Source organism: Camelus dromedarius, chromosome 31 (genome assembly GCF_036321535.1).
Source record: "Camelus dromedarius isolate mCamDro1 chromosome 31, mCamDro1.pat, whole genome shotgun sequence".
Lineage (NCBI taxonomy): Eukaryota > Metazoa > Chordata > Mammalia > Artiodactyla > Camelidae > Camelus > Camelus dromedarius.
In genome coordinates, this window is record NC_087466.1 from 6,000,700 (window position 1) to 6,024,597 (window position 23,898).

General features: G+C 52.1%; 1 protein-coding gene across 1 annotated transcript in view; it reads right to left on the minus strand.

Annotated features, from left to right (window-relative positions):
* Positions 1-1,242: 1,242 nt before the first annotated feature.
* ZNRF3 (zinc and ring finger 3) overlaps positions 1,243-23,898 on the minus strand; it is a 134,222-nt gene continuing 111,566 nt past the window's right edge. The window contains exons 3-9 of the mRNA XM_031442976.2: positions 13,092-13,166; positions 12,551-12,682; positions 11,166-11,276; positions 10,019-10,186; positions 8,314-8,416; positions 5,950-7,674; positions 1,243-4,746 (exon numbers count right to left, since the gene is read on the minus strand). Of these exons, the coding sequence (XP_031298836.2) occupies positions 4,703-4,746; positions 5,950-7,674; positions 8,314-8,416; positions 10,019-10,186; positions 11,166-11,276; positions 12,551-12,682; positions 13,092-13,166 (2,358 nt within the window). The 3' untranslated portion in view covers positions 1,243-4,702. The remainder of the gene's footprint in view (positions 4,747-5,949; positions 7,675-8,313; positions 8,417-10,018; positions 10,187-11,165; positions 11,277-12,550; positions 12,683-13,091; positions 13,167-23,898) is intronic.

Consider the following 23,898-nt stretch of genomic DNA (forward strand, 5'->3'; position numbering starts at 1 on the left):
CAGCTGTGGTTCACCTTCTAGCTACGTGGCCTTGGGCAAACCCACTCCAATTCCCTTGCCTTTAAAGTTGTCTCCTGCTGACCTTACTGGGTTCCGGAGAAAGGCTCTCAGCGGTATCTACCCCTGGAGGAATTCAGTAAACTAGAACACGCTACGCAAATGTTGGTTGTGGCTGTAACCAAGACTCTGGGACACAAATCCCAGATAATTATTCTGAGCTCCCTTCTCAAGTTTTAGCTTTGACTTCTCTGCTTTCTTCCTGGCTAGAGTAAAGAAAGTTCAAAGGAGAAAAAAGGAACCGTCTGCCAAGATCTTGAGAGCAGATATGCTGAACATGTGGCTGCCACCCAGGCGCTACCCCGGGACATTGGGACCGTGTCCTGGAAGGGCCGAGCCTTGCTTCCTGAAACCAGGAAGAGACAGCAGCTGTCGGAGGACATGTTAACCATCCATGGCCTCCCCACAGAGGGTTACCGGGCTCTGTATCACGCGGTGGTGGAGCCGATGCTGTGGAACCCCTCCGGGACCCCCAAGAGGTACAGCCTGGAGCTGGGCAAGGCCATCAAACAAAAGCTCTGGGAGGCTCTGTGCAGCCAGGCTGCCACCCCCGAAGGGGTTCAGAAGGACTCGCTGCTGGGCAGGAAGCAGCTGGTCCACGAGGAACCAGTGCCCAAGAAATGGCCCAAGTTAAAGAGCTAGAAATAGGGACAGGAGCTCATGGGATTAGGCTGTTCCCTGCTAGATGTCTGAGAAATAAATACCGCTTTGCACATTCCACATAATCTCAGAGTGCTTTACAAATTAGTGACTACCCTCCCCAGGAAAACAAGACAAATGGGTTCAAGATTCATTTCAGACTGAGGGCCCCTCCCCACTTTCATGGTTAGGTCGTTTCCAGGGCTGGATGCTTAAGCTTTTTCCCTACAAACCCCTCTTCCTAAAGAGGGGCTCGAGGGCCTCAGTCTTCCAGATGAAGTCGATGGTTTATATCCAGCCTTTGGTCCCTATTTTTAAAAAGCAGACTGCTGGGCTCGACTACCATTTCCTTTATAGGGCTGAGCAGAGAAACCACCACCACCACAGGGACATCATCTCAAACGCGCTCTCAGATGCCAGCCCGTGACACCACCTGAATCCCTGGTAACCTGAACTCTGCATTAACGAGAGGAAATCACACACACGCTCCCATGAGCAAGACCCTCTCCTTCGTAGACCTTTACCAGATAGAGCGATGACAACATGTAACACGTACTTGATAGAATTGTATTTTTTTTTACAGTCATTTGTACAATTTGTTACAAAACCATAGAAGACTACAACTTGTTTTAAATCATTTTTGGTCGGCAAATATGTAAAATCTGTGTGCAATTATCATGTATTTACAGGGCCTCATGTTAGTCATTTTCAATGATTATTCCAACAATGTCACACTCTCAACATAAGACATGGCTTAAGATAAATATATTAGTAAATAAATATTCTGAGAACATATTTCCATAAATGAAATGTGCTGCTATACATATACAGAATATACATAAGTTGTTTTCTAGCCTTTAAAACATTTTTTAAATGGTAATGTTGGAGAAGGAGCCCTTAGACCATTTTATTACAAAATCTTTACAGCAAAGTTTTTACAAAATATCTTTTAAGTGCTATGGGAGAAACTTTAAAAAAACATTTAAAAATAGTGCCTTATTAGAGACCCACACAATAGAGTTTATATAAAGAATAGAAAAGGCAGTTCTGTTTAAAAGATAATACTCTTGATTAGTAATTATTTTTTAGACCTCATTTTAAAAGCATTAGTCCTGCAGGAACTTGGTGTATGAACTAGCAGCACATCAGGGAGGTGTGAGCAGTGGGACAGCAGATGGAGCTTTCTAAAACGGCGGGGTTCAGAGGAGAGGTCGAAAGACAGAGAGTTAAGGCCAGCAGACTGGGGCTGTGTCTACTACAAAGAACTCCCAAACCCCCACTGTTAACAGGTTCTGGCACTCTGCAATTTACCTGGCTGTCCTACACGCAAGGCGGGGCCACAGGACCACACCCAACAGTCACATTCCGGTGAGAGGTGGGGTGTCGGGATGGGGGGGTGGCTCTCAATGGCAAATGTGATGTTCCCACTTCCTACGCAGCTGAGAGGCCACTGAAAAAAGGTACTTGTCATCATGATTGGAATCTTAAGACTTCAAAGAAGACATTTCTTTTGACTTGAATGGTGAGGCAATAAATAATGTACTTGGTTGCCCAATTCTGGTGACCTCCCTGTCTGGTGAGCCAACACACATTTCAGACAATGGCTGAGATTTACAGTTTAAAAATGTCATTTTTCTGTTTCTACCACCCTGTAAACTATAAAAATTAAGTGTGTTTCTTTTGCCGTCTCTAGTTATTGCTCTTTCAGATGAAAATGGGATACGTTTATTTGAATAAGCCTTGTTGAAGCCACATTCTCTCCTCACCTATTTCTTGCTTAAGGCTGTCGAGGAGTGGTTTTCCAGCCAGGGCTAAAGAAAGCCACTTTGGGGGTATGGTTTCAGACAAGGAAGATACTATGCCCTTAAAGGCATTCAAAACAAGAACGAAAACAAAACCCACAAACAAACAAACAAAATCTCAATAACGAGAACTGCTTTTGCTGGACATGTTAGACGCCATACCCAAACCCTTCCCTAAAACCATCACATGCAAGCTGTTGTCCTTGGCAGCTGCGCCTCCTGGCCCCAGAAATCAAGGCGGCCCAGATCACATGTCACGGGTTCAGGCGCTTCTCACACCCTCGTCAACAGGTGTGCTGGGCATAGGCGGGGAGGGAGGAAGTGGGTATCACCCAAGGGACCGCACCTCGGAGGCTGAAGGACAAATCTCACCATGGTGAGCTCCTAAACAGCAAATGGCTCATTTGACGCTGTAATTTCTTCCCCTGTCAAATCCTGGCTGGAAGTAAGTGAATTTCCTCAACACAGGCTGAGGTTTTTAAGGGGAAAAAAAGGGATTCTGATAAAGTAAGATTCTCATTCAAAACGTTCTGGTGTGAAACCTGGGCTGACCTCCCCTGAGCCTTACTGGAGAGGTGCCATCACAGTCACCCGGCCACCCTGGTATGGCCTCCACTTCCCCACCCACAGGGGGCCAGGTCTCAAGGGCGCTAGTCAGCAAATGAGCATTTCCGATGACAACCAATACCTGCTGAATACATGAATAAACACAAGTGACCAGAAGAGTTAGCAAACACAAGGGCTAACATGATTAGTTTCTTTTGAAAAGAACTTTAAGAACAAGAAATACATTGGACATAAAGAATGACAATCCCTGATCTGAAATAGATTCTCCCTTTTAAAATGGAAACATCTTTTAAAAAATGGTTTGGGTTTTTAAACTCTCCCTCCCTCTTAAAAAAACAACAAAAACAACAAAAGTCTGGAACATACAAAAACCTACCCTTTGGGTCTAAACTGATAGTCTCTTTCTCTCTGTCTCATGGAGAATCGATACATAATAGTGCATTAGGTAGAAAGGCTAGTAGACTTCTGCATGCGAGATGAGCAACTTCAGCCATGAGGCAGAGGGCTAAACAACCCTGAAGCGGTGCTTCTGTAGGGAAATGTGAAGGGACAGATCGGAGCTCAGACCCGGTAGGGTCCTGGCCACGTGCTCCCAGGAAAGCAGCCGGAGCAGCGGAGGGGTGTGGCTGCGGACAGAGACGCATGCGCACAGGCCCGCTCCAGGGCAACCGCACCCCGGGGCGCCCCCCTCCCCCACGCATCGTTCCCCGAGCTCCCACGACCCCAAGGCGGCAAAACTACATACATTCCTCCCGGGTGTTTGTCCCCACACACCCCGTGGAACCATCTCTGCAGCCAGTGGCAGGAAGCCCAAGATAGGACTGTGAACTCCGTCCTTTTACTTAGACGAGGACCTGAGGGGACACACCGAGAACACTGGACAGAATCGTCTCTTGTCACCCCGGGGGCTTACGTAGCAATGGCTTGTCCCGGCTCCCCAGTGCTGCAGACCTATTCCTGGATATTTCCATCAGCTGCCTAGAGGTTTGGGCTGGAGAGGCATGGCTTCTGAGAAGACCTGAAATTTCGTACGGTGGGATTTGCCATGAGAAAGAAAGAGGCAGCATTGCATTGTTCCTCAGAGTTTGTACCCATATCAACTAGCTTTACTTCAAGTTTCTGGTTCATTTTCTAAGGCAGGTGTAGCCCTGAGCTTTTCAAAGGCCTGAGCTCCCTCCAGGGAGACAACAGTATCTACACATGATGTGGTTCAATTAATGCAGCAGTGATTTTTTTTTTTCAGCAAAAGTTGGCGGTTAGGGTTCTTTAAAATATATATTTAAATAACTTTGTACATTTACATATAATATCTTAAAAAACAAAGCAGAGAACTCAATCCCACACACCTTGGAACCCCAAGCACACACACTTTACAAAACAGAAGAATAACATGTTATCGAGGGTCCTAGTTATCAAAAGAGGCAGAAGACTCAGAGAATTTTGTCTGTTGGTTTGTTAATGGGTGGGGCTGCCACAGGTGGCTCACATTTTGGGTTGAGAAGGAGGGCTCTTTTTATTACCACTTTTGTGTTTGTCAAAGCTAAAAAAATCTTTTTCTTTTTTTTTTTTTTCTGTAGGAAGTCAGAGTTTGGAGTCTCCGTACAGTTCCCATTTCCACATAAGAGTTCCTTCCTTGCTCAGGCTCCAGGGCCGCCACTGTCTGCTGGGCGAGAGCTCTGTCCTAGGAAAGAGAGCACAACCGTCAGGGCGGGGCTGGTGGGCGCCGCCTGCAGGGACCAGGCAGGGGACTTGGGGGCCCATCCCACCTGTGGCAGGCTCTCAGGAAGGGACAGCTCACAATACTGGACAAACCATGTAGATGGGAAGGGCTGAAGCAGCCCCCTTTCTGAGGGCCGGCCTTAACAGGCCCAGCGGAGCCTTCCGGAAGCCCTTAGGCAGCGTGGAAACACAATGTACAAAAGATGTGTGTGGGGGCTGCTGCAGGCACTGGGAAGAGCAGGGAGCAGGCCCCCATCACCGTGCTCTCCGACCTCAGAACAGAGAGGCCTGGAGGCTGGGATGAGCCTGGCACTGGAGGCACAGGCAGCTGAGGTAGTGAACGAGGATGCGAGGGAAGCAGGAGGTGGTCGAGGGGTCGGCAGGACCTGGTTAGAGGGAACTGGGTGAGGGGTCTATGTTTCTACAATTCCAAATGTGATGGCAAGTCAGTGAAGGGTTTTCTTGTGTAAAGACCTAGACTTGTATTTTAAAACAGACAACCCTGGCACCCACGTGGAACAGAAGGCAACAGGAGACCAGTCAGGCTACTGCCTTCACTGCGGACTGCAGGTGGGGAGGCGGGGTAGACCGACGTGGGGCACACTTTGTCAGGGGAACTTGTCCCAGTGCCACTTAAAGGTGCTGGGCTGCACACTATTACTGAGACAAAATGTTTAGAAATTTCATAGCAATTTGATGATGTCTGCTGAATCTAATAACAAAAAACTTGGACTTGGATTTTGCATGTCTTTTGCTAAGTTTCATTTTTCTGGGGATTCAGTTTTCTGGATGAGGGGAAAACCAGCACATGTGGTTCTCAAAGACAGGTTGGGAAGCCTGGGACCCTGGAGCACGAGGAGCAGGGCAGGGTTGGGGCTGGTGCCTGGGTTTTAGGCCTGAGCATCTGGGTGGGGAGCCCTGGAGGAGACGGTGCAGAGGGAGGACTTCAAGACACGGCTGTGGCAGGATCAGTGGGATGCTTCTGTCGCATGTGGGGGACAGATCATGGAAGCAGAGGCCCAGCAGAAGGGCTGGGTTGGGGAAGAACACTTGGAAACCATCAGATACAGATGGCGTTTAAAGCCAAGGACACAAAGAAAGTCACTTAGAAAGTGAAGTAAAGAGAAGACCCAGACTCTGGCCTACTGTCACCTCCCGCTCTCACCTGTAGCCTCAGTGGCTGTGGCGTTGGACTCCTGAGTGTCCTGGGAGGCCCTGGGGGGGCTGGCCCTGGAGGGCCCCACCTCCTCCGGAGGGCAGCCAGGGGGCAGTGGTGCCCTGGCCGGGCAGCACAGAACCTGCTCTTCTTCCTGGGCTGCTCCCAGGCCCCTGCGGGGCCATGGGGCATCGGGGCCTGGCAGCATCCCACCCCAGGGGCCGAGGCCACGAGTCCCTTGGCGGTTGGAGAGCAAGCCCAAGTCGTAGTCCACATCCTCTGGAATGATGGGGATGCGCTGGCTCAGGTCCCGGGCCCCAGGGTGGCAGCTGGGCGGGGGCTCCTGGGTGAGCATGTACTGCACACGCACTGAGCAGTCCTCCGGGTAGCAGCTGCTGCCCCCGCCGCCGTGGGCCACCTGCTTCTCTTCATAGAAGCAGCAGGGCAGCCCCTCGTATTTCACCCCATCTGTCCTGGGCAAATGGTCTGGGTGAAGGCCGTACGGACCCTGGGAGCTCCCCGGCTGTGGCTCCCCACCCGGGGGGCCCAGGAACAAGGTGCTGCCCCCCACCGCTCCCACGCTGGGCTCCAGGGCAGAGGGCTGGGGCTCACAGCAGCAGGCACATGATGGCCCCTCCCGGGTCCCCTTCCAGGTCCTCCTGAGGTCTGGGGCGGCCCCAGGGGAGGCCTCGAGCCCCACTTCTGAGGTAGAGCCATTGGGCCCGCGGTGCTCCAGGGAGGAGCTGCTGCTGCAGTTCATCTCCAGGCTGCAGGTGGACAGCTGGTCCCCCGACGGAGAGGCAGGGCCGGGCCAGGGCTCTCCGTGCGCCGCACCCTGACTGTGGGCTGCCGGGAGCTCCTCGGGGGGCGGGGAGCCCTCCAGGCGCAGGACCGGCCCCCGACCTGAGCCCCCCACATCGCTGGTGCGACAGGGGCTCCGGCTGCGGTAGATGAAGGGGTCGTAGTCGCTGCTGAGGGAGCTGCGGAAGGTGGAGCAGCTCCCGTACACGCCCTGGTTGCTGACCTCTGTGCAGTCCACCACCGAGTCGCTGGACGAGCAGTGGCACTGGCCAGAGCTGCTGCTGCTGCTGCTGCTGTCACTGCCTGGGCAGTCGGCCAGGTAGCCGCTGCACACCGAGCGATGGCCGTGGTAGCAGCTGAAGCTGGACGCGCTGCCGCTCTCCAGGTGGGCAGGCGGCGCCACGTGGACCACGGTGGGGAAGAGCAGGCCGCCGCCGCCAGCGCTCGGGGGAAAGGCCCGGGCCGGGCCCCTGGGAGCCAGGCCGGCTGGGGCCTGGCCCTCCTGCTCGGGGTAGCTGAGGCCCTGGAAGTAGTAGTGCTGGTACATGGTCTCATACTGGGAGAAGCAAGCTGCCTTGGAGAAGCTGCGGCCGCTGAACTTGGGCCGGCGGAAGGGATGGGCGGGGGAGTAGGGCCGGTGCTCCAGGCCGCAGCGGTGCGGGGCCAGCGCGGGGTCCAGGTGGAGGGGCGGGTAGCCGCGGATGTAGGCGGGGGTCTGGGGCGAATAGAGGCTCTGCTCCCCGTGCCGGTCCACGGTCAGCAGTGTGACGGGGTTCCCGTGGGAGTCCATGCTCGTCCTGGTGGGGTAGGCCGGGATGGCGCTGGTCCTGTGCACGCGGCCGGGGTAGTGCACCGGCAAGATGACCCTCTGCTGCCGGCTGCGTGCCAGGTTGCTCGTCTCCACGCACACGGCGCTCGGGTTTCCCTTTTGCTCTGGGGAGAGGCAAGCGGGGGGAGACAAGAGTCAGCCGGTGGAGCACACTGGGGCCAAGGGCACAGCCTGAGGCAACAGATGGCGAGGTGCCCAGTCTCACGGCCCTGGCCCATTCTAAGCCGTCAACAAGCCCGGCCACGCCGGCAGAGGCTGACCTGCTTCTCCACTTGAAGGGGGGGTCACTCCTGTAAGGGTCCATCTCCCACCCCTCAGCTGCTCTGCACAACAAAGGCATGAGAGAGCAACAGGGAGACCAAGAGGAAAGAGGCGTTCCCTCCTGGCCAAACAGCCACCCGGAGAGCACCCTGCGTCCTGGCCTCTCATTCACCACCCCAGGTACTGGGCACAGCCAGCACCGTCACTGTCATTCCCGCTGAACAGACTGCAGGCCCAAGGCCTGGAGAGGCCGAGTGCCTTGCCCAAGGTCGGGAGGCCAGCTCGTGTCAAAGTCAAAGTGAACTTGGGGTGCTTGCCCATGCCAGAGTCTCCGAAGGGTTTGGAGCCTGTACATCTCCAAGCCTAGGCGGCAATGCTGCAGTGTTTGGCCCACTCACCACCCGCAGCACAGGCCAGGCTCTTGCTCAGTACTCGGTAAAGACAGTGGCTCTCCAGCAACAACCAAGGCTGGCAGGAATTACCTATGATGTTGTGTCGGCAGTGGGGGCAGGTGTGGTGCTGCAGTAGCCAGGGGTCCACGCACTTCCTGTGAAAGCGGTGAGCACAGGGGATGACCCGCAGCTCCTGGGAAGGGAGAGAGGGCACACGGCTTGAGGAATGGCACAGGCGGAGGGCGGTTCTGCCTTCAGCTCCGCATGTGTTTCCTCCTGCGCAGCCCGACTGGGACCAGGGAGCCCAGCCCGCCGTGGCACTGCTCAGGGGGTCCCCCTCCCGCCTCCCATCTCTAGCTACAAGTGGCTCGGCACCCTTGAGTCAGGGCCCAGCACAGGTTCTAGGGAGAAAGAAATGGCCCACCAGCCAGCTCCAGCCATGGTGCTGGGTGCTGAGGGAGGAAGCAGTCCCCTCTCTGCCGCTGGAGGAGGGCATGCATGGGACCAGAGCCATGTGCTGGTCCAGACAGTCAGCCTGGAGGCGTGGAGAGACGGCTAGGTACCCCCCAGACCTGCTGCATCTCTGGGACGGTGAGCACCTCTGGATATCCAAAACGGCATGGGTACAAAGGAAGAAGCCTGGGCCCCATGATTGACAGGTGGGGCAGCAAAGGGGCCAAGTTCTCCTGTCCTCTCCTTCACTGGACCCTCGACACTTACCTGGGGACAGACGGTTTATAACAAGGCACCACACATGGAGAGGAGGGATGGGGTTCTGAGGCAGAACCACCTCTAAAGTTCCAGAGCATCCTCCAAACTTGCTAATTTTACTTTGTTTTTCCAGTCTCTGACCAGTTCAGCAGAGTAATATTTAAACTAATCCCTAAGGCTATGCCTGACCGTGGTAAGAGTTCTAGCCGGGTTTTCTCATGTAACCTTTACAGTCACCTGGCTGCAGGTCAGTCTTGGGCCCATGTCGCAAGCATAGGCATGGAGAGCAGAGTCACTTGCCCAAGATCACAAAGCTAGAACCCTGCTGGGCCAAGAGGAGAACTCAGGCGGTGTGCAGAGAGAGACCGTGAGAGACTATTACGCTGAAGGTGTCTGCAGAATCTCTTTTTTCATCTAACAGTCTACACAGCGGTGGGACACTTTCATCAAAAGGACATCAAATGCCTGCAACTAATTCTGCAGCGGTTTGCTCCCCACTCCTTAAAATGTGTGCACGTGCAGCCTCCATCCATCCAGAAATAGATGAAGTCAACGTGGCAAAATGTTAACAATGGTGATTCGAGGTGAGGCATGCTGCTTCACTGCGTGATTCTTGCAACTTTTCTGAAAGTTTGGAATTTTCAGAAAAAAGCTAGAAGGAAAAAGGGGACATCACATCCCTTGTCTCTCTGTAAGTAAAAATGTAAACGTTCCACACAGCTTTGGAGGAGAGGTATATATCGAGTCAAGTCCCAGAGATTTCAGAAGAGCAGTTCTAAAATTAAGCCAACACATGTGAATGTTCTTAAAACCAGACGTTTTCTGGCCCATGACATATTTCTGATCAATTTCCAAAATCACCAACATTCAGCTGGGTCCTCTGGAGAGAGTGTCCATGTGTGGGGCCACCCCTTCCAGGGGAAACAGCAGTTAGAAGGTCTCTGGACACCCCCTTGAGACCGAGGCATCTCAGCCCTTCTCCTGCAAAGCTGTGGGAAAAGAGCCCTGCCCTTCCAGGTCCTGTGCGCCTCTGCCGGCCTGTCCACCTGGTCCCCACCAGGCGGGGGGCTGCCTCTGCCATTACCTCTCCATCGATGTACTTCTCCAGGCAGATGGCGCAGTCGGATGTGGAGCTGCTGCTGAGCGTATCCAGGGCCCCGCAGCTCCCCTCCCGGCGCCCCTTGCTCTTGGAGTTGAACTTCCTGGTTTCCATCTTCTCCAGGGCCTGTACAGCCAGTCTGTTCATGGAATTCTGTGTGGCAGAATGTGGTCCAAGTTAGGGTCTGGGACGTACTAACAGTGGTGGTCACCCCTAGGGTCGCGGTACTGATGTATCAGGACAGGCAAACGCTAGTCTCTATCAGGCCAAGACAGGTTTCTGAGGAATCACTAAAAATTCAGACCACCACAGCACAAGGTCACAGGTTTTCTAGACTCATGAGTGTCCGCGACATCCACCGGGCCTTTTCCCAAGCAGCAGCACCAGCAGAGGTCTATTTGCATTGTTTGGCCAACTCTGCTCTGTGCTAAGAGTTCCTCTGTTCACTGAGGGATGTTCCAAGGGCAAATGAGGCAGTGCTCAGGGGTGCTCAACACCTGGCACATTGCCATGTGCTTGACAAGCACCAGCTGCTGCTCTGCCAGGGATGGCCACCCAGCCCTCAAGACCCCGCGCCAAGGCCCGCCGCCTCTCATCAGGACCTCACCCTGCTATACGTCTGAGAGTCTAGATCCCTGCTTATGTCCCCCAGCTGCCCTCAGCCCCCAGTCCTTCCTTCCCACCAGCACCCCACATGCTGCCTGGGGCACTGGAGCTGCCACTCTGTTTACTGAGCATCTCCTGGAGAGACTGGGAGCTGTGAGTTCGATTTGGATGCAGCAGGTCTAGGGCAGGGCCTGGGATTCTGTGTTTCTACCAAGCTCCTAGGTGATGTGGATGCTCCTGGTCCCCAGACCCTATTTGAGGAGTAAAGGATTAGGGCTCCTCGTTAACATTCCACCATTTCCTTGGAAAAATCCCGGGCTGGAAACAGCCCCAGTGCTCAGCCTTTGCAGGACTGGCCCTTTTGGAACAGAGACGACATGGTGCTATAAGCTTTACACTGGGTTTTCTCTATCTTTGTTGCTTCCAGGCCACTGGGAACGGGCTGCAGGGCTCTGGACCCCACCCTGGTTTGCACCCGAGGCGGGGCAGGTGGGAGTGCCGTTCACCGGCTGCTCTGAGCCTTTACCTGACTGCGTCGCTGTTTCAGCTTGATTTTGACGAGGAGGATGAGGCAGACCAAGGAGACCACGACGAAGAAAGCCAGGAAGATCCCCATGTCAAAGTACTCAGTGGGTTGCTGGAACAGAGCACAGACAGAGTGAATCACAGCTCTTCAGCCTGGCGATCAGCACAGGGCTGGGATAAGGATGAGGCCCCCGGGCTGCACCCTCTTCAGTTGCAGGAAACCCCTGGGGCCCTGTTAACACGTGCACAATGTGCCATGCAGGCCCAGGGAGAACCCGCAGTGTGGCCCGGGGAGGCCTGCAGTGGTCTTAGGCAGGCCTCCTAAAAGCCGGGAGAGCTCTGTTCACAGAGCCGAGCTCCCCATGGAAGAGCGCAAAGCTTGCTGTCACCAGTAGGAGAGGCCCTTCCAAATGAACACAAATATCACATTTATGGGACAAAAGAGTGAGTGTCATGTTTTGAGGGAACAGTGATTACTGACCATATAATTAATGGTTTACAACAGCTCAGAACATTGCATGCTGCTTCCACTACAATGAGTCACGTTGACCAAAGTGCTCTTTTTTCCTTTAAAAAGCAGCCAGCAAGTCAGCTCTTCTGGAAACTCCCTGAAGTTTTAGTTCTTACCTTTTCCTCACGGCGCACTGCCTCCTAAAACCTCAAGGTCACCTCATCTAAGACATGCGTTTAGCCAAACAGGAGTGGAGTTTTGCTAACTGAATGCTGTGGGTATCCGGGTATTTTGTGTGTGCAGAATCATCTTATCTGTGAATATTCCAATATTTGTGAGGAGGAAATGAACCACAGATGGGGCTCTGTCCCAGGTTCCCAGAATCTTCGGCCTGAGTTTGGGCAGAAGATGCCAGCAGGGTCGCCTTAACACACTTAAGAGAAGCCGGAAAAATAAGGCTATTCATTAACCACCTGGAAATCGTGGACTACAAGCCCAGTTGGAAGCTTACTTTTCCAGAATCAGATATAAGTTGGGGGGTGTCGATACCACAATGGCCCTACAGGGGGAAGGAAGGGCAGGCCTTTTTCTCTAGTCCAGGTTGGATGGAAGGAGGGAGACATAGCAAGCTGGGTCTTCCTTCCCTGCAACCCTCCTCACTTAGCCTTTCGGAGGACAGAAGAGAAAAAAGGATGAGAGGTCACCACCAAGAAGGAACGCCTGGCAGAAGAGACATCTGGTCACAAATCATCGTCCTCTGCAAGGACTTTTCAAGTCTCCTCTAAAGGAAGCGGGTGAAATTTTTCCCTGGCCCCCAGCCTGATCTCCCCCTGCAGGGCTGTGGGGCGTGCCGGCACTTCATACAAAAAGGAGGCAGGAGCAAAAGGCCAAACGCCGGTAGGGACAGAGGCCCGGGCGGCCAGGCGGAGGCTCACTCGAGGAGGGCGGTGCTGGATCCTCGCTCGGGCCACCTTCTGCTTGTTGACGATGTTCATCAGCTTGACGGCGTCTGCACCCTTCACGTACACCACCGGCCTCTTGAGTGGGTCCTCCGAGCCCTGGTTCAGCTAAGGAAGACGAGAAGGCCTGATGAGAAGAAGTGATTACTTTACAGGGCAGGAGAGGGTGAGAAAGGGTGAGAAAGGCTGGCAAAGAGGAATAGTAAAGACCCTTTGGAAAACCCTCAGACTCTTCCAGCATCACAGCCTCAGACCTCCTGGAAGGACGAGGCTGAGGAGGATGCTTGTTTGAGGATGGGCTGGGACCCCACAAGGGGCTCTGACAATGCTTCCCAATCCCCAACTTCCTGGCTCTGAACTCTTGCCTTGGAGCATGACGTGCAAACACGATAACTAACGAGGGCAGGCAAGTGCAAAGGCCCCGAGGTGGGGTGACGTGACAGTGAGACGCCAAGCTAAGAAAAGGAAGTGCTTCTCTCGGGGACAATGTGGCGCCGGCCCAGTCCGAGGCGTTTACCTGGTCTATAGCTTCTGGGTTTTCAGATACGTCGAAAATGACAGCAGTAGCTCCGCGCTGCACTGCTCGCTTGGCCTGGCAGGGTGAAAGAGAGCAGGTTGGCACTCTGGTTCTCTTACCTTTCTGAAGTTGGCCTTGGGAATTGGACCTGTATTCGAATGCAGAATCTGACAGTCACCAACTTAGGTGACTGGGCAAGTGATGGACTTTCTGAACCTCAATTTGCCCATCTGTTAAAAAGGGTGGGGGTGGGGGAAGGGAGCAATAGCACCTCCCTTGTACAGCTATCCTGAGAGGCAGATGAATTAGAAATGCTGAAAATAACCAAATTACCTCCCCCACAAAAAAGAAAAAACAAACAAACAAACAAACAAAAAATAAGTGGTGACAAATAAATAACTAGGTAATCAACTGACTGTTGTCACTATCCACCCTAAACATGAAAAACAAACTACAAATCAACCACCTGCCCAGTCAGTATGAAGGTGTTGGTTTCAGTGTTTCCTTCTATGAAGGTGGGGCCAATGGCAACAAAAGCAAACGCCTTTGGTCCTTCTCTCGTGGTCCTGCTTATTCCCGCACCATCCAGTACCCCAGCAGGAAAAGCACACTGTATATTTCCCAAGGGGTCTCAAAGCGGTCAGTTTTAATAACCAACATAAGCTGGGGACCTTTGGAGATGCTGTCGAAGGGAAAAGCTACGAGAAATAATTGTAAATGAGGATTTAGAGCAGTTGGCTGCCAAACCTGGCTGCACATCAAAAACCACTTGGGAAGTTTGTAAAGCAGATTTCCTGGCTCAAACCACAGAGACTGATTCAACAGGGCTGGAGGAAGGCCCAGGAAACTGAGTTCTGAACATTTTCTGAGGGATTCTGATGACTTGACCCCTTGGGGAACTACTGATCAGAGATGAGGTTAGAATGTTTTAGGAACAAATGAGAAGTGGAGGGATTCTTTTCTGGAGGCAAGGCTTCCTCTCCACTCCAGTGAACCTTCAAATTTCATGTCTGGCTAAGTGGACAACAGGGGAGAAGCTGCGGAAGGACAGACATAAGACACAGTCCTTGCTTTTAGGAACCTGAATCTTGTCAGGGAATCAAGACACCTCGAACGTGGGGGGAAAACCAAAACCAAAAACAAACCTCCTATAAGATGGGCAAATGATGGCTAGTACTTAGAGGTCAAGGAAGTCTCTGTGGGCCAGAGTGCTTGAGAATCAAATTTGAATTCCTTCCATAGGAAGGAATCACTTTACAGGGACGCAACAAAGGAAAGCAGCCCTGAGCTTTAGACCAGAAATCAATGGCGGCATCAGCCCACCAGAGGGCAGTCTCATCCCACAGCTTTTCCAAGACAACTCCCTGTCCCTTGTACTAGACAAAATACGCAGGACAATGAATCCCTAGGGATACTGCAAATCCCTCTGCAACTTAACAAGCTCAGGCACCCTGAGTGCTGTGCTGCAGAAGCTGTCCTTGTCCTGCTGGGGGCTCTTTTCTCGTCGGACTGAGATTCAAGGTAGTACATCCCCTCTGCTGCTCGACCACTCCACCCCATTTTGTCACCAGCACACTGCGTCGGAGGAACTCCTGGGAGCTATTCCTGGTTGACAAGCTGCCTATGGTGGGCAAGTCATGGAGTCTCTTTCAACCCTAGCCTCATTTTCTCTGCGTGGGTCATGATGGCTGGGGTCCCTTCTAGTTCCCAGTCTCGGCCACTCAAGGAAGCAAGGGACTGTCCAGAGTGGTGCGGAAAGAGCTACAGTGACTGTCACCTGCCTCCAACCAGAGAGGACATGATGGCACAGTGAGAAAGTTTGAGGCCAGGGGGTGTCATTTTTCACCATAAAGCTCTTTAGGGGCATAGACTCCTCTGCCCGAGGCCAACACCTCGCGGGCCCCGGAGTTAACAGTGAGTGGATGCTATGTCTTCTGCTCAGGTGACAAATCTCAGCCTTCTTCACAAAGTCAGGGACGTGGAAGGGCCCTGAAGAACAGCATCAACAACGAGGTAACAAACAGGACCTCTCATTCCTTTATTTGGCTCTCATCCCACACTCAGCACCTCAAACAGCACCTGAGGGGAACGTGCCTTCAGCTCCGACTCCATCGGGAGGGCCCAGCTCCTCCTGCTTTGATGTCGGCGCACCTGCAGAGTCTGCCCACCTGGGGCAGCTCATGCAGTCAGGCCCCCTGCTCCACAAGGACGTGGGAGGCTCAGGGACTTGGAGCTGAGACACGACCCATGTGGGACAGGCACGTTTTAAAAGACATTTTAAACAAAATCTAGGATGGCTGACCAGTTTCCTGGTTTCTACAGTGAAAGGAACAGGTCAAGAATAAGGTGCTTACATCCTATTTAGAGTTCGACTTTAGACACCACCAGGTTAAGGCGCGGGACCTAAAGTACCAATATTTTGTTTGAGAAAATGATCATTCTCACAGCTGACTTACCTTAAAAATCACGTTTAATGTAATGAGCTGCTATTACAGTCAGGCTATGATTCCTGCATATCAGGAATGGACGGGAGGAGAGTCCACCCAGGATCACAGTGGGAACTTGCCTGTCAGGAGCAGGCTCGGGATTTAAAACGGGCCATGAATAATCCATGTTTAGAAAGGGACACGCTGATTACATTATTTCCAGAAAAAACCCAGATGACTACCTGGTCACACGTTCCCCCCTTGCCCCACATTTTCAGTTTAAAATCTGATGAGGCATACTCCTTGAATGAGTCTTCACCTCATCCAGCCTGGGCCAGAGCATTATTTCAAAACCCTGTCTTTAGAAAGCCACACACCTAATGTCCAAAATTCTCAAAATAAGGCTGTTTCCAAGAAGGGCAGGAGAGGTGTGGCCTGGTGGCTGTGGCTAGATGAAGGTCATTGCCAGAGGGGCAGTTACCCTCGAACTGCACACAGACTGGGGTGGGAAGGAGGGAAGAAGACAGGGGTGTCTGGGCAAGGCCCCAGAAGCCGCCAAAGGCCTAGCCTCGCTGACCTTGCAGGCCTTCCTGTTGCCGCACCTCACACAGGTATTTCCCATCCTTCTGTCAGGCCAGGGCGGGTCGGCACGAGCCCGCAGGTTGACCACAGCCCCACAGCAGAATGTGGACTAAAAGGCTGTCATGGTCCTTTATTTACCTCTCCGGGGCTGCAGGACCCGAGGCTAGACACGTCCACAGCCACTGGCACAAGAACAAAGGCATGAACACCTGCACACTTACGCTGTGCAAAGCACAACGTTCTAAGCCCTAGGAGACAGGGTCGTCTGTGGTTGGCACTTACTGTGATGCAAGACTGCTATGGTTTATTTTATATGAAAGCGAGCCTGCCTGGGACTGTACTGCTGGGTTACTGCTCTCTGAACGTGGACGTGGTTGTTGTTCCCCAAGGAAGTGCTTCTCCCAGTGTGTTTGAGTCTCGAATTTCCAGATGCGGGGGGGACATTCTGATGAGAATAGTCCCATTACCACCTTGTGGGTGAGAGAACTTAAAGCCTAGAGTCTGCTTGGGTTTTAATTAAATTCAGGAATTCCAACCAGTAATGGAGTGACACTCTCCCCAGTGTGTGCAGCAATGCTGAGGGTCCCGCCTGGAACCTCCTCTCCAGAGCCCCTGAGAACAGGCTCCACACCACCCTCCACGTTGTTTATCTGTTTCTTTGTCAAGCACTCGATGTGGTGTCCCCAGTGCCTAATCTTTACTGTAGCAAAAGCTTGAATGGAATACACCCTTAATCAGAAATAACCCAAAAGATGACCAAAAAATCTCCTTTGTCCCAAACGCCCGACCAGAGGAAAACCAAGGAAGCTGGACTGTTAGCGCTGATGTGAAGGCTTGTGTCTTCAACCTCTTACAGGAAGTTCTGACATATGGGGACTTCAAGCAGACTTTTTTTTTTTCTTTGTGCCTCTATTGAATGTAATTTCGCATTCTGTTTTTTGGACTTATCATAAGCTTCCAACACGTTGTTTAAAATTTTTTGTTAATGTGTTTAAGGCTACAGTCTATCCCTTCATATACTCTACTCACTCATATCTTTTTGATATTTGGGTTATTCCAGTCTTTTTATTCTTATAATTAATGCCACGTTGAATGAATCTTGGCTTACGTGTCCCATTTTTTTTTTAGCATGGAGGCCCAGGGCCAAAGAACATGAAGATTATTAAGAACCTTAATACAATCCACATAGGATTTTAATGCTCCCCATTACAAACCCACTCAACTCTTAATTTATCTGCAGTAATGATAAGGCAGGATGACACAGACAATAAAAGAAAAAACTGTCAACAGATTTAACTTCTGGATAAAGTGGCCCGTTGGTAAGCCAGCTGGGAGGAGGCTGGCGGTCTGAGCGTAACCTTCTGTGTGGTACTGCGCCTGCGTGAAGATCTCCAGTGTGAACCACAGTGAGTCGATCATACCTAGCATACTGATTCTTTGAGGTCAAGTTCATGTGCAAAGCCTCCTATAAGACTGGTAAGTGCTTCTCTTTAGCCAAAAGCAGCTCTTATATCTGTAAAGATTTCTCCTCTGCTGCTTAACACTTTCTATGATGCATTTCCCCCTCAAGTGTGACCACCTTTAGTGGTTTTTGCTATTAATAAAAGTAATATGTGCTTGATGTGAAAATTCTAAAATAATTCAGAATTTGAAAGCAAAAAATAACCTATTACTTCTCTCTAGCCCAGCTTTATAACACAATAGTGTGGTTTATATCCTTCCATTTTTTAACGCATATATTAGCAGGAGTAAAATGCACATGTATATATACACTCACATATCAAAATATACTTAAAAATGAATTGGATGTATACATTGTTCTCTGCTGCTTCCCCTCTTAACCCAACAATATTATATGCAGTGATGCAGAAAAATATTCAATCTTCTTACCAGCAACATACATTCTTCCACTGTATGGCTGTTTAAGAGCTGAAGATGGTTCCTCTGACAGGCATTTAGAGGGTTTCTTCATTTTCCCTATTATAAACAGTGCCGTATTTATATTCCTGTATTCATGTTCTGGCAGCATCTATCCTTAAAATGAATCACTACAAGTGGTCCTGCTGAGTCAAACTGACATCTTACATGTAAATGCCTTGCCTGGGTGCTCGGCTAACCTGGCCCGGGGTCTAAGGGGGCCAGGAGGTACGTCCTACTGACCGGCCCCTTTGCCCCATAGAGCTTAATAGAGCAGACTGCCCCGGGCACAGCCCACACTCAACAAATTAACATAGCAGGCGGCAACAGAGTTTAAGTCTATTTGTAGCGCCATTTATTACTTTATTTGTTCAACAGCAGTAATTAGCCAGTTACTGCGTGTGCTAGGCCTGGAGATGCACGCGGTGAGCAGAGCGACGGGTCAGGGTGCTGGCCCTCTGCGCAGCTGAAAGGAAATCTGTGTGTGACTTACAGTCGGCCCTCTGTATACTCGGTCTCCAAGGTGCCTCCAAATCCACAGATTCAACCAACTGAGAAGTGTAGTACTACAGTATTAACCATTGAAAAAAATCTGCATGTAAGTGGGCCCTCACAGCCCAAACCTGTGTTGTTCAAAGGTCAACTGTATACAGTTCAATCTGACAACTACTTTAGAGGTCCAGCTGTGTGCCAGGCACCCCAAGAAAGACACAAGGCAGAGCCTTCCCGAAGTATCTGTCTCCACACACTTGCTGCTGTCCTGGCAAGAGCTCTGGCTTATTAGCAAGGATCAGGATGAGGGTGCAGAGGTCGCCTTCTTTCTTTCCCGAGAGTGTTCCCTTGCAGCAGTATGACCCAAGGTGGCAGAAACCGTGATTCTGGAGAATCCGAAAGCCAGATAGTTTCCAGAGTTGGCATCAGCATTCTGCTTCAGCTTGGGTCCCCAAGCTCCTCCCTGGGGCGTGGAGCTCCCGGTCCTCGACACCTGTAGGTCATTTCTTGCTCAGGCTGACAGAGAGGTACATGGGCCTACCACCATCCAATCCTCACCTTCCTACGACCTGGGCTCCCTCCTGAGGGAGGTGCCCCACCAGCATCCTCCAGGGGCCAAGTTAAACCACAACCTTTTGCCCTCATCCCTACACTCAACTGCTTACCAAGTTTTGCCAATTCCACCTTCCAAATTCATCCACTGTTTTTCTATCCCCACTGCCGCCACCCTACACAGGACACCGGACTTCCCATGTGAGTCACAACAACACTCTCCCTTGAGGGTTCCCCAGTCCACCTCACCTGCCCCTCTCCCTCCACATCGTGTGTCTCCGCGCAGCATAAGAGGAAGTTTTCTAAATCACAGACCGGACCTGGCCCACTCTCCCCCAGCGACTCTGTGTTGCTCTTAGGATAAGATGTGACCTCCCGGCTGCTTATCACACACTCAGCACTCCAACCTCAGAGCCCCACCAGGCTGAGCCTCTGATCAGTTCCGGGAGCCCCTCCGGAGGATACACGCTCCCTCCCGCACACAGCTGGCCTTCACCTCCTCTAACTCTCATGGGCTTAGGTGTTATTCCCTCATCGAGGACACTGCCTGTGGCCTGACTCTGTGTTCTGTTGCAGCTCTCGTGACATCACACTGTAATTGTTTACTTCAAGTGCCTCCCTCACTAGAGGGCAGCCGAGGCCTCAGACTTCTTTCCTGCTGAATTCCCAGAATCCAGCAAAGAGCCTGGCGCAGGGTAAACGGCCAAGAAATGTTTGATTAACCAAAAAAAAGGATCAGCTTTTGCCCTCAGGGTTAGCATCAAACACCCTGGGCCCAGCTACTCCAAGCATGGGCTGTAGCTCACTCCAGGCCACCTGATAGCCTGTTTCCCCTGACTCTTGAACTGAGGAAGGTCCATTTCCTATCAGATCTTCTTGGTACTCAAGATTCTCTGCATTACAGACATTTTCGGGATTTGGTTTCTTATTAACCGCATACACGTCTTCTGCTGCAGTGCCTGCTGGTGGGCCTTTTATTGCTGGTTGGTTCTAGTGCAAGAATTACTCCCTCTGGGCAACCTCAGCCCCAGACACTGACAGTGGCCCTGCCTTGCTGTGGATCTTTCTCGGGCCCCAGGCCTCTTGTGGGGACACCTCTGATGTCAAAGTGCTCAGAAAACCAGCCAGTGCACTCGCAGAGTTTGTCCCTCCTACTCTCAGGAGGAATGCAAGTCTCTCTGAGAACTCTCAGCAAAGGGAAGCTGACCGAATGACCGCCTCTGGGCACATCCACAGGGACGGACAGCAGATGAGGCTTTTTACAGTTTCCTCCTGTTATCATTTAGGGGAACTTGGCTTTTCTTCAGCTTACAAGACTGATGGGAAAAGACGGCCTGCCCTCCCCCCCTGGGGTGAGGATTCCAAACTCAATGGAGGCCTCAGGTGGAGCAACTGGAGACCAAAAGCACAGGCTTAGAGGTCTCCCCCTAAGGCCTGAACTCCAGCAACCTCACTGCCTGGAATGCGGGCAACAGCCCTGCTTAAGCGGCCACGGCTGCGGGGTCTGCTACTGTTGGGGAGGGGCAAGGGCCCGTTACCGCGATGGAGACCAACCAGCCAGACCCAGGGGCACCAGCCTTATGCCCACCAGTCTCTCGGTGGTTCTACTCCAGTGCAAACAGTCAGAGCTCACTGGCTCCATTCATGCCCCTCCCTCTGGAGGCCAATAAGTGAATCTCAAGTCCCCCCTCCTCACTTTTTCCTCCCCCCAACCCGCCGTGTTCTTCACTTAGCAGTGACCACCCAGGCACCGGCTCTCGAGCACTCAGCTGCTGTTCCTTGAAGCATGAGTCACTGCGCAACAGGGGTGACTCTTGCCAGGCAAGGGGGCTTACAAGGCCCATCTCACCAAGCGCCCTGTTTTCCTACAGAAACCTTTCATTCCATAGGAAATGAGGTCACACAGCAGAGCACATGGGTAACCGGTGAGAAAATCCTGGTGCCAAGAAGGGGGCAGGCGTCAGAAGAAGTGGCCAGGGCAAGGACCCTAACTTGCACAAACCACCAGGGCTGTCACCTGTGCTCTGGGGGAATTTGTAGGGGAGGGGGAGGAAGTAAGGGGGGCATGTGGCTTAAAAAGCAGCCTGGTTTCTTTCACAGTATATACAACAAATAGGATTTTAACGAACCAAGCCAAACTTGTAGGGCATTTGGCTACTTTACTGTCACGCCTTGGGGCCCCTAATCCTCTGCCTATGAAGATCGCCACACAAAACGCGGTGCGGGAGGGGAAGGGGGTGCGGGCGGGCTCACTTTCCGGGGGCGGGAGGAGGCGGTGGGCGGCGAGGGTGGGTGGCGCCGCCCTGCCCGCTCCGCCCGGCTCCCCGCTCCGGGGCTTGCCTGCAGCCCGGCCTGACCTTCCAGGTTTCCCTGGCGGGAGATCAAAGCGCCGAAGCCACAAACACCGCTCAGAGCTCCGAGGCCCCGCGGCCTCCCCCCGGGTCCCTCCCTCTCGGCTTCCCCACCCCCCCCGTCCCCCCCCCCACCCGGTGGGGCCGGCCTTTGGGGGCGGGTTCCTATCCGGCCTCCTCTGACCCTCTGCCGGCCCGCCGCGCCCCTCCCCACCGGGAGAAGGTATTTCTCGCCATAATTAAAGTCATTAAGCCTCCAAAGGCTCCTGTCGGCTGCTGGTTCTGAGCTCCGGAACGAAGATGATGCATTTTAAGTCCTGGTTAAGATTATGCTGATCTATTTGGGAGACATGTAGCAGCGAGAATCCAGCGGTTAAGTTAGTGGTTAAGGCTGCCTAAGTTTAAATAGTGTTATTTATTCTCAAAATATGTAGCAGCCCCACTTAATTTCTCCTAATTAAAGGAACCGGCAGAAGAGGCTGGAGGCCGGGCCGTGTCGCGGCGCCATTGCTCAGGCTGGTGCCCTTCACAATCAGAAAATACTGGGTCTCAAACGGAAATGCGTTTCCCTAGATCTTAATCTTAAACATAGACATTTAGGCCAGTTCCAAGAAACACAATGATCCTCTTTGTTTTCACACCTGACAAGGAGCACCCAAACCCAGGAAGCTGTCCACACCCTCAGCTCCATTGCCACTGCTGGGCGAAGGAGCGTTATGGGAAAACGTCTGCAGTTGCCTTGTTTTGTGAGATGTCTCTGCCTGCAAGAGAAATTTCTGGAAGAACTCGTTAGCTGCTATCTCGGGTTGAATTTCCAGAAGTCCCACTTCAGGCCAAATCTTATAAAGTCAGTGGCTAGAAACTTCAAAAGGGACCACCCCCTTCTCTCCATAGGGCAGCTGACACTTGTTTAATATAAACAAGTGTTAATTAGGTGGCGGAATCAGGCTTCACAAGGAACAACAGTGCCTGCAAAGTCTGAAGACCCTACAGCCTCCTTTCCACCAGGAGAGGTGAGGACAGGCCCGGGCTGAGGGCTGAGCTCCCCACTGCTGCAGCCAGCAAGCTAGGTGGATCTGGCTCTCAGTCTGGGCCCACTGAGGAGGCAACTGGGGAGATTTTTAAAATATGTATGCCTGGGCCCTGTCCGTAGAGATGCCTGTTTCCTCCATGTGAATTGGAGCCCTGACAGCCATATTTTTCTCAAAGTTTCCCAGTTAGTTTTAAAATTCAGCAGGGCTGAGAACCACTAAGCCACTCGAAGCCTCTGGGAGGCCTGTCGAATGCACATTCCGGGGCCTCTCTCAGTTCAGCTGGATTCGTGCAGGCCCAGAAACTACCTAACCAGCACCCCAGGCAGAACTTCTGATGAGGCAAAGGAACATGTTAGAGAATTCTTGAATCAGGTGGTAAACTGATTGGAAAAAAAACCCCAAAATAGGATTATCTGATTATATGATTTTCTTATTTTTAATTAAGGGGAAGGGAATCTGGATGAAAGACTTTTTGCAGGCCCGAAGCAGACTTGCTCCTAACATTTGTGGGGCTTGGGACAAGAGCTAACAAAGCATTAAATAAAATACATATTATCCTCTATCTTGATATGAATACCTTCATAAAGACCTGAAAGGTCAGGTTCCAAATGAGATTTCTCTAACTCCTTGGAGGTCCTTGTCAGAATGTGTCAGTGTGGAGAAAGCTGACCCCTGGCCTATCCTGCATTTCGAGGAGCACTTGTACACATGTGAGTGGACACTTCAGCCTTGAGGCCAAGGTTTGTCTACCCTCCTTGGGAAAAGGGGGTGTGCCACCAGGGCAGTCTGCCCCCAGGAGGAGGGTTCTGGAAGAAAGGTCTGCAAGGTCCTGGAAGCCAGCACGGCGTCATCTTGGGGGAATCTGGGGATCCCAGAAATGATTTAGAATGGGGCTTCCTCTTGGACTCCTCACTGGATGGCCAGAAGATTTAGAAGCAGAGCCTTAAAGCAGGGCCTCCCTTGCCTGGTCTTGGGATATTACTACCCCAAAGCATCAGACTCCAAGAGGGAGAAGTCAGGAAGTACCTGTTACGTACTGGGCAAGGCAGTGAGTGCTGTCAGACAGCCCTGAATCTGCACAGCAAGTCTGCAGGCCAGGCAGTGCTGGTTTGCAGCATACAGCGGGAAGCACAGAGGTGACAGCACACAGCCACGAAGTGGTCGCGAGCTGACATCAGCCTCTCTCCATAATCCCAGGCTACAGAAATACGCATGTTATCCTACGGGTTTCCAAAAATCAAGAACGATGGTGTGTGCACATGCAGAAACATGAATGCTGAAACTCAAGTAGTCCATTAATAGCTTATGTAAGTATTGTGTTTCCCAATCCCACAAGGAAATTCCAGATACCTCTTATCCTAACCCATTTGGCCTCCCTCCATCTTTAAAACTCCCTTTACAAATGTCATGCAGCTCATACAGTCAACATAAGGAGGGGTGGCAGGGTGGAAAG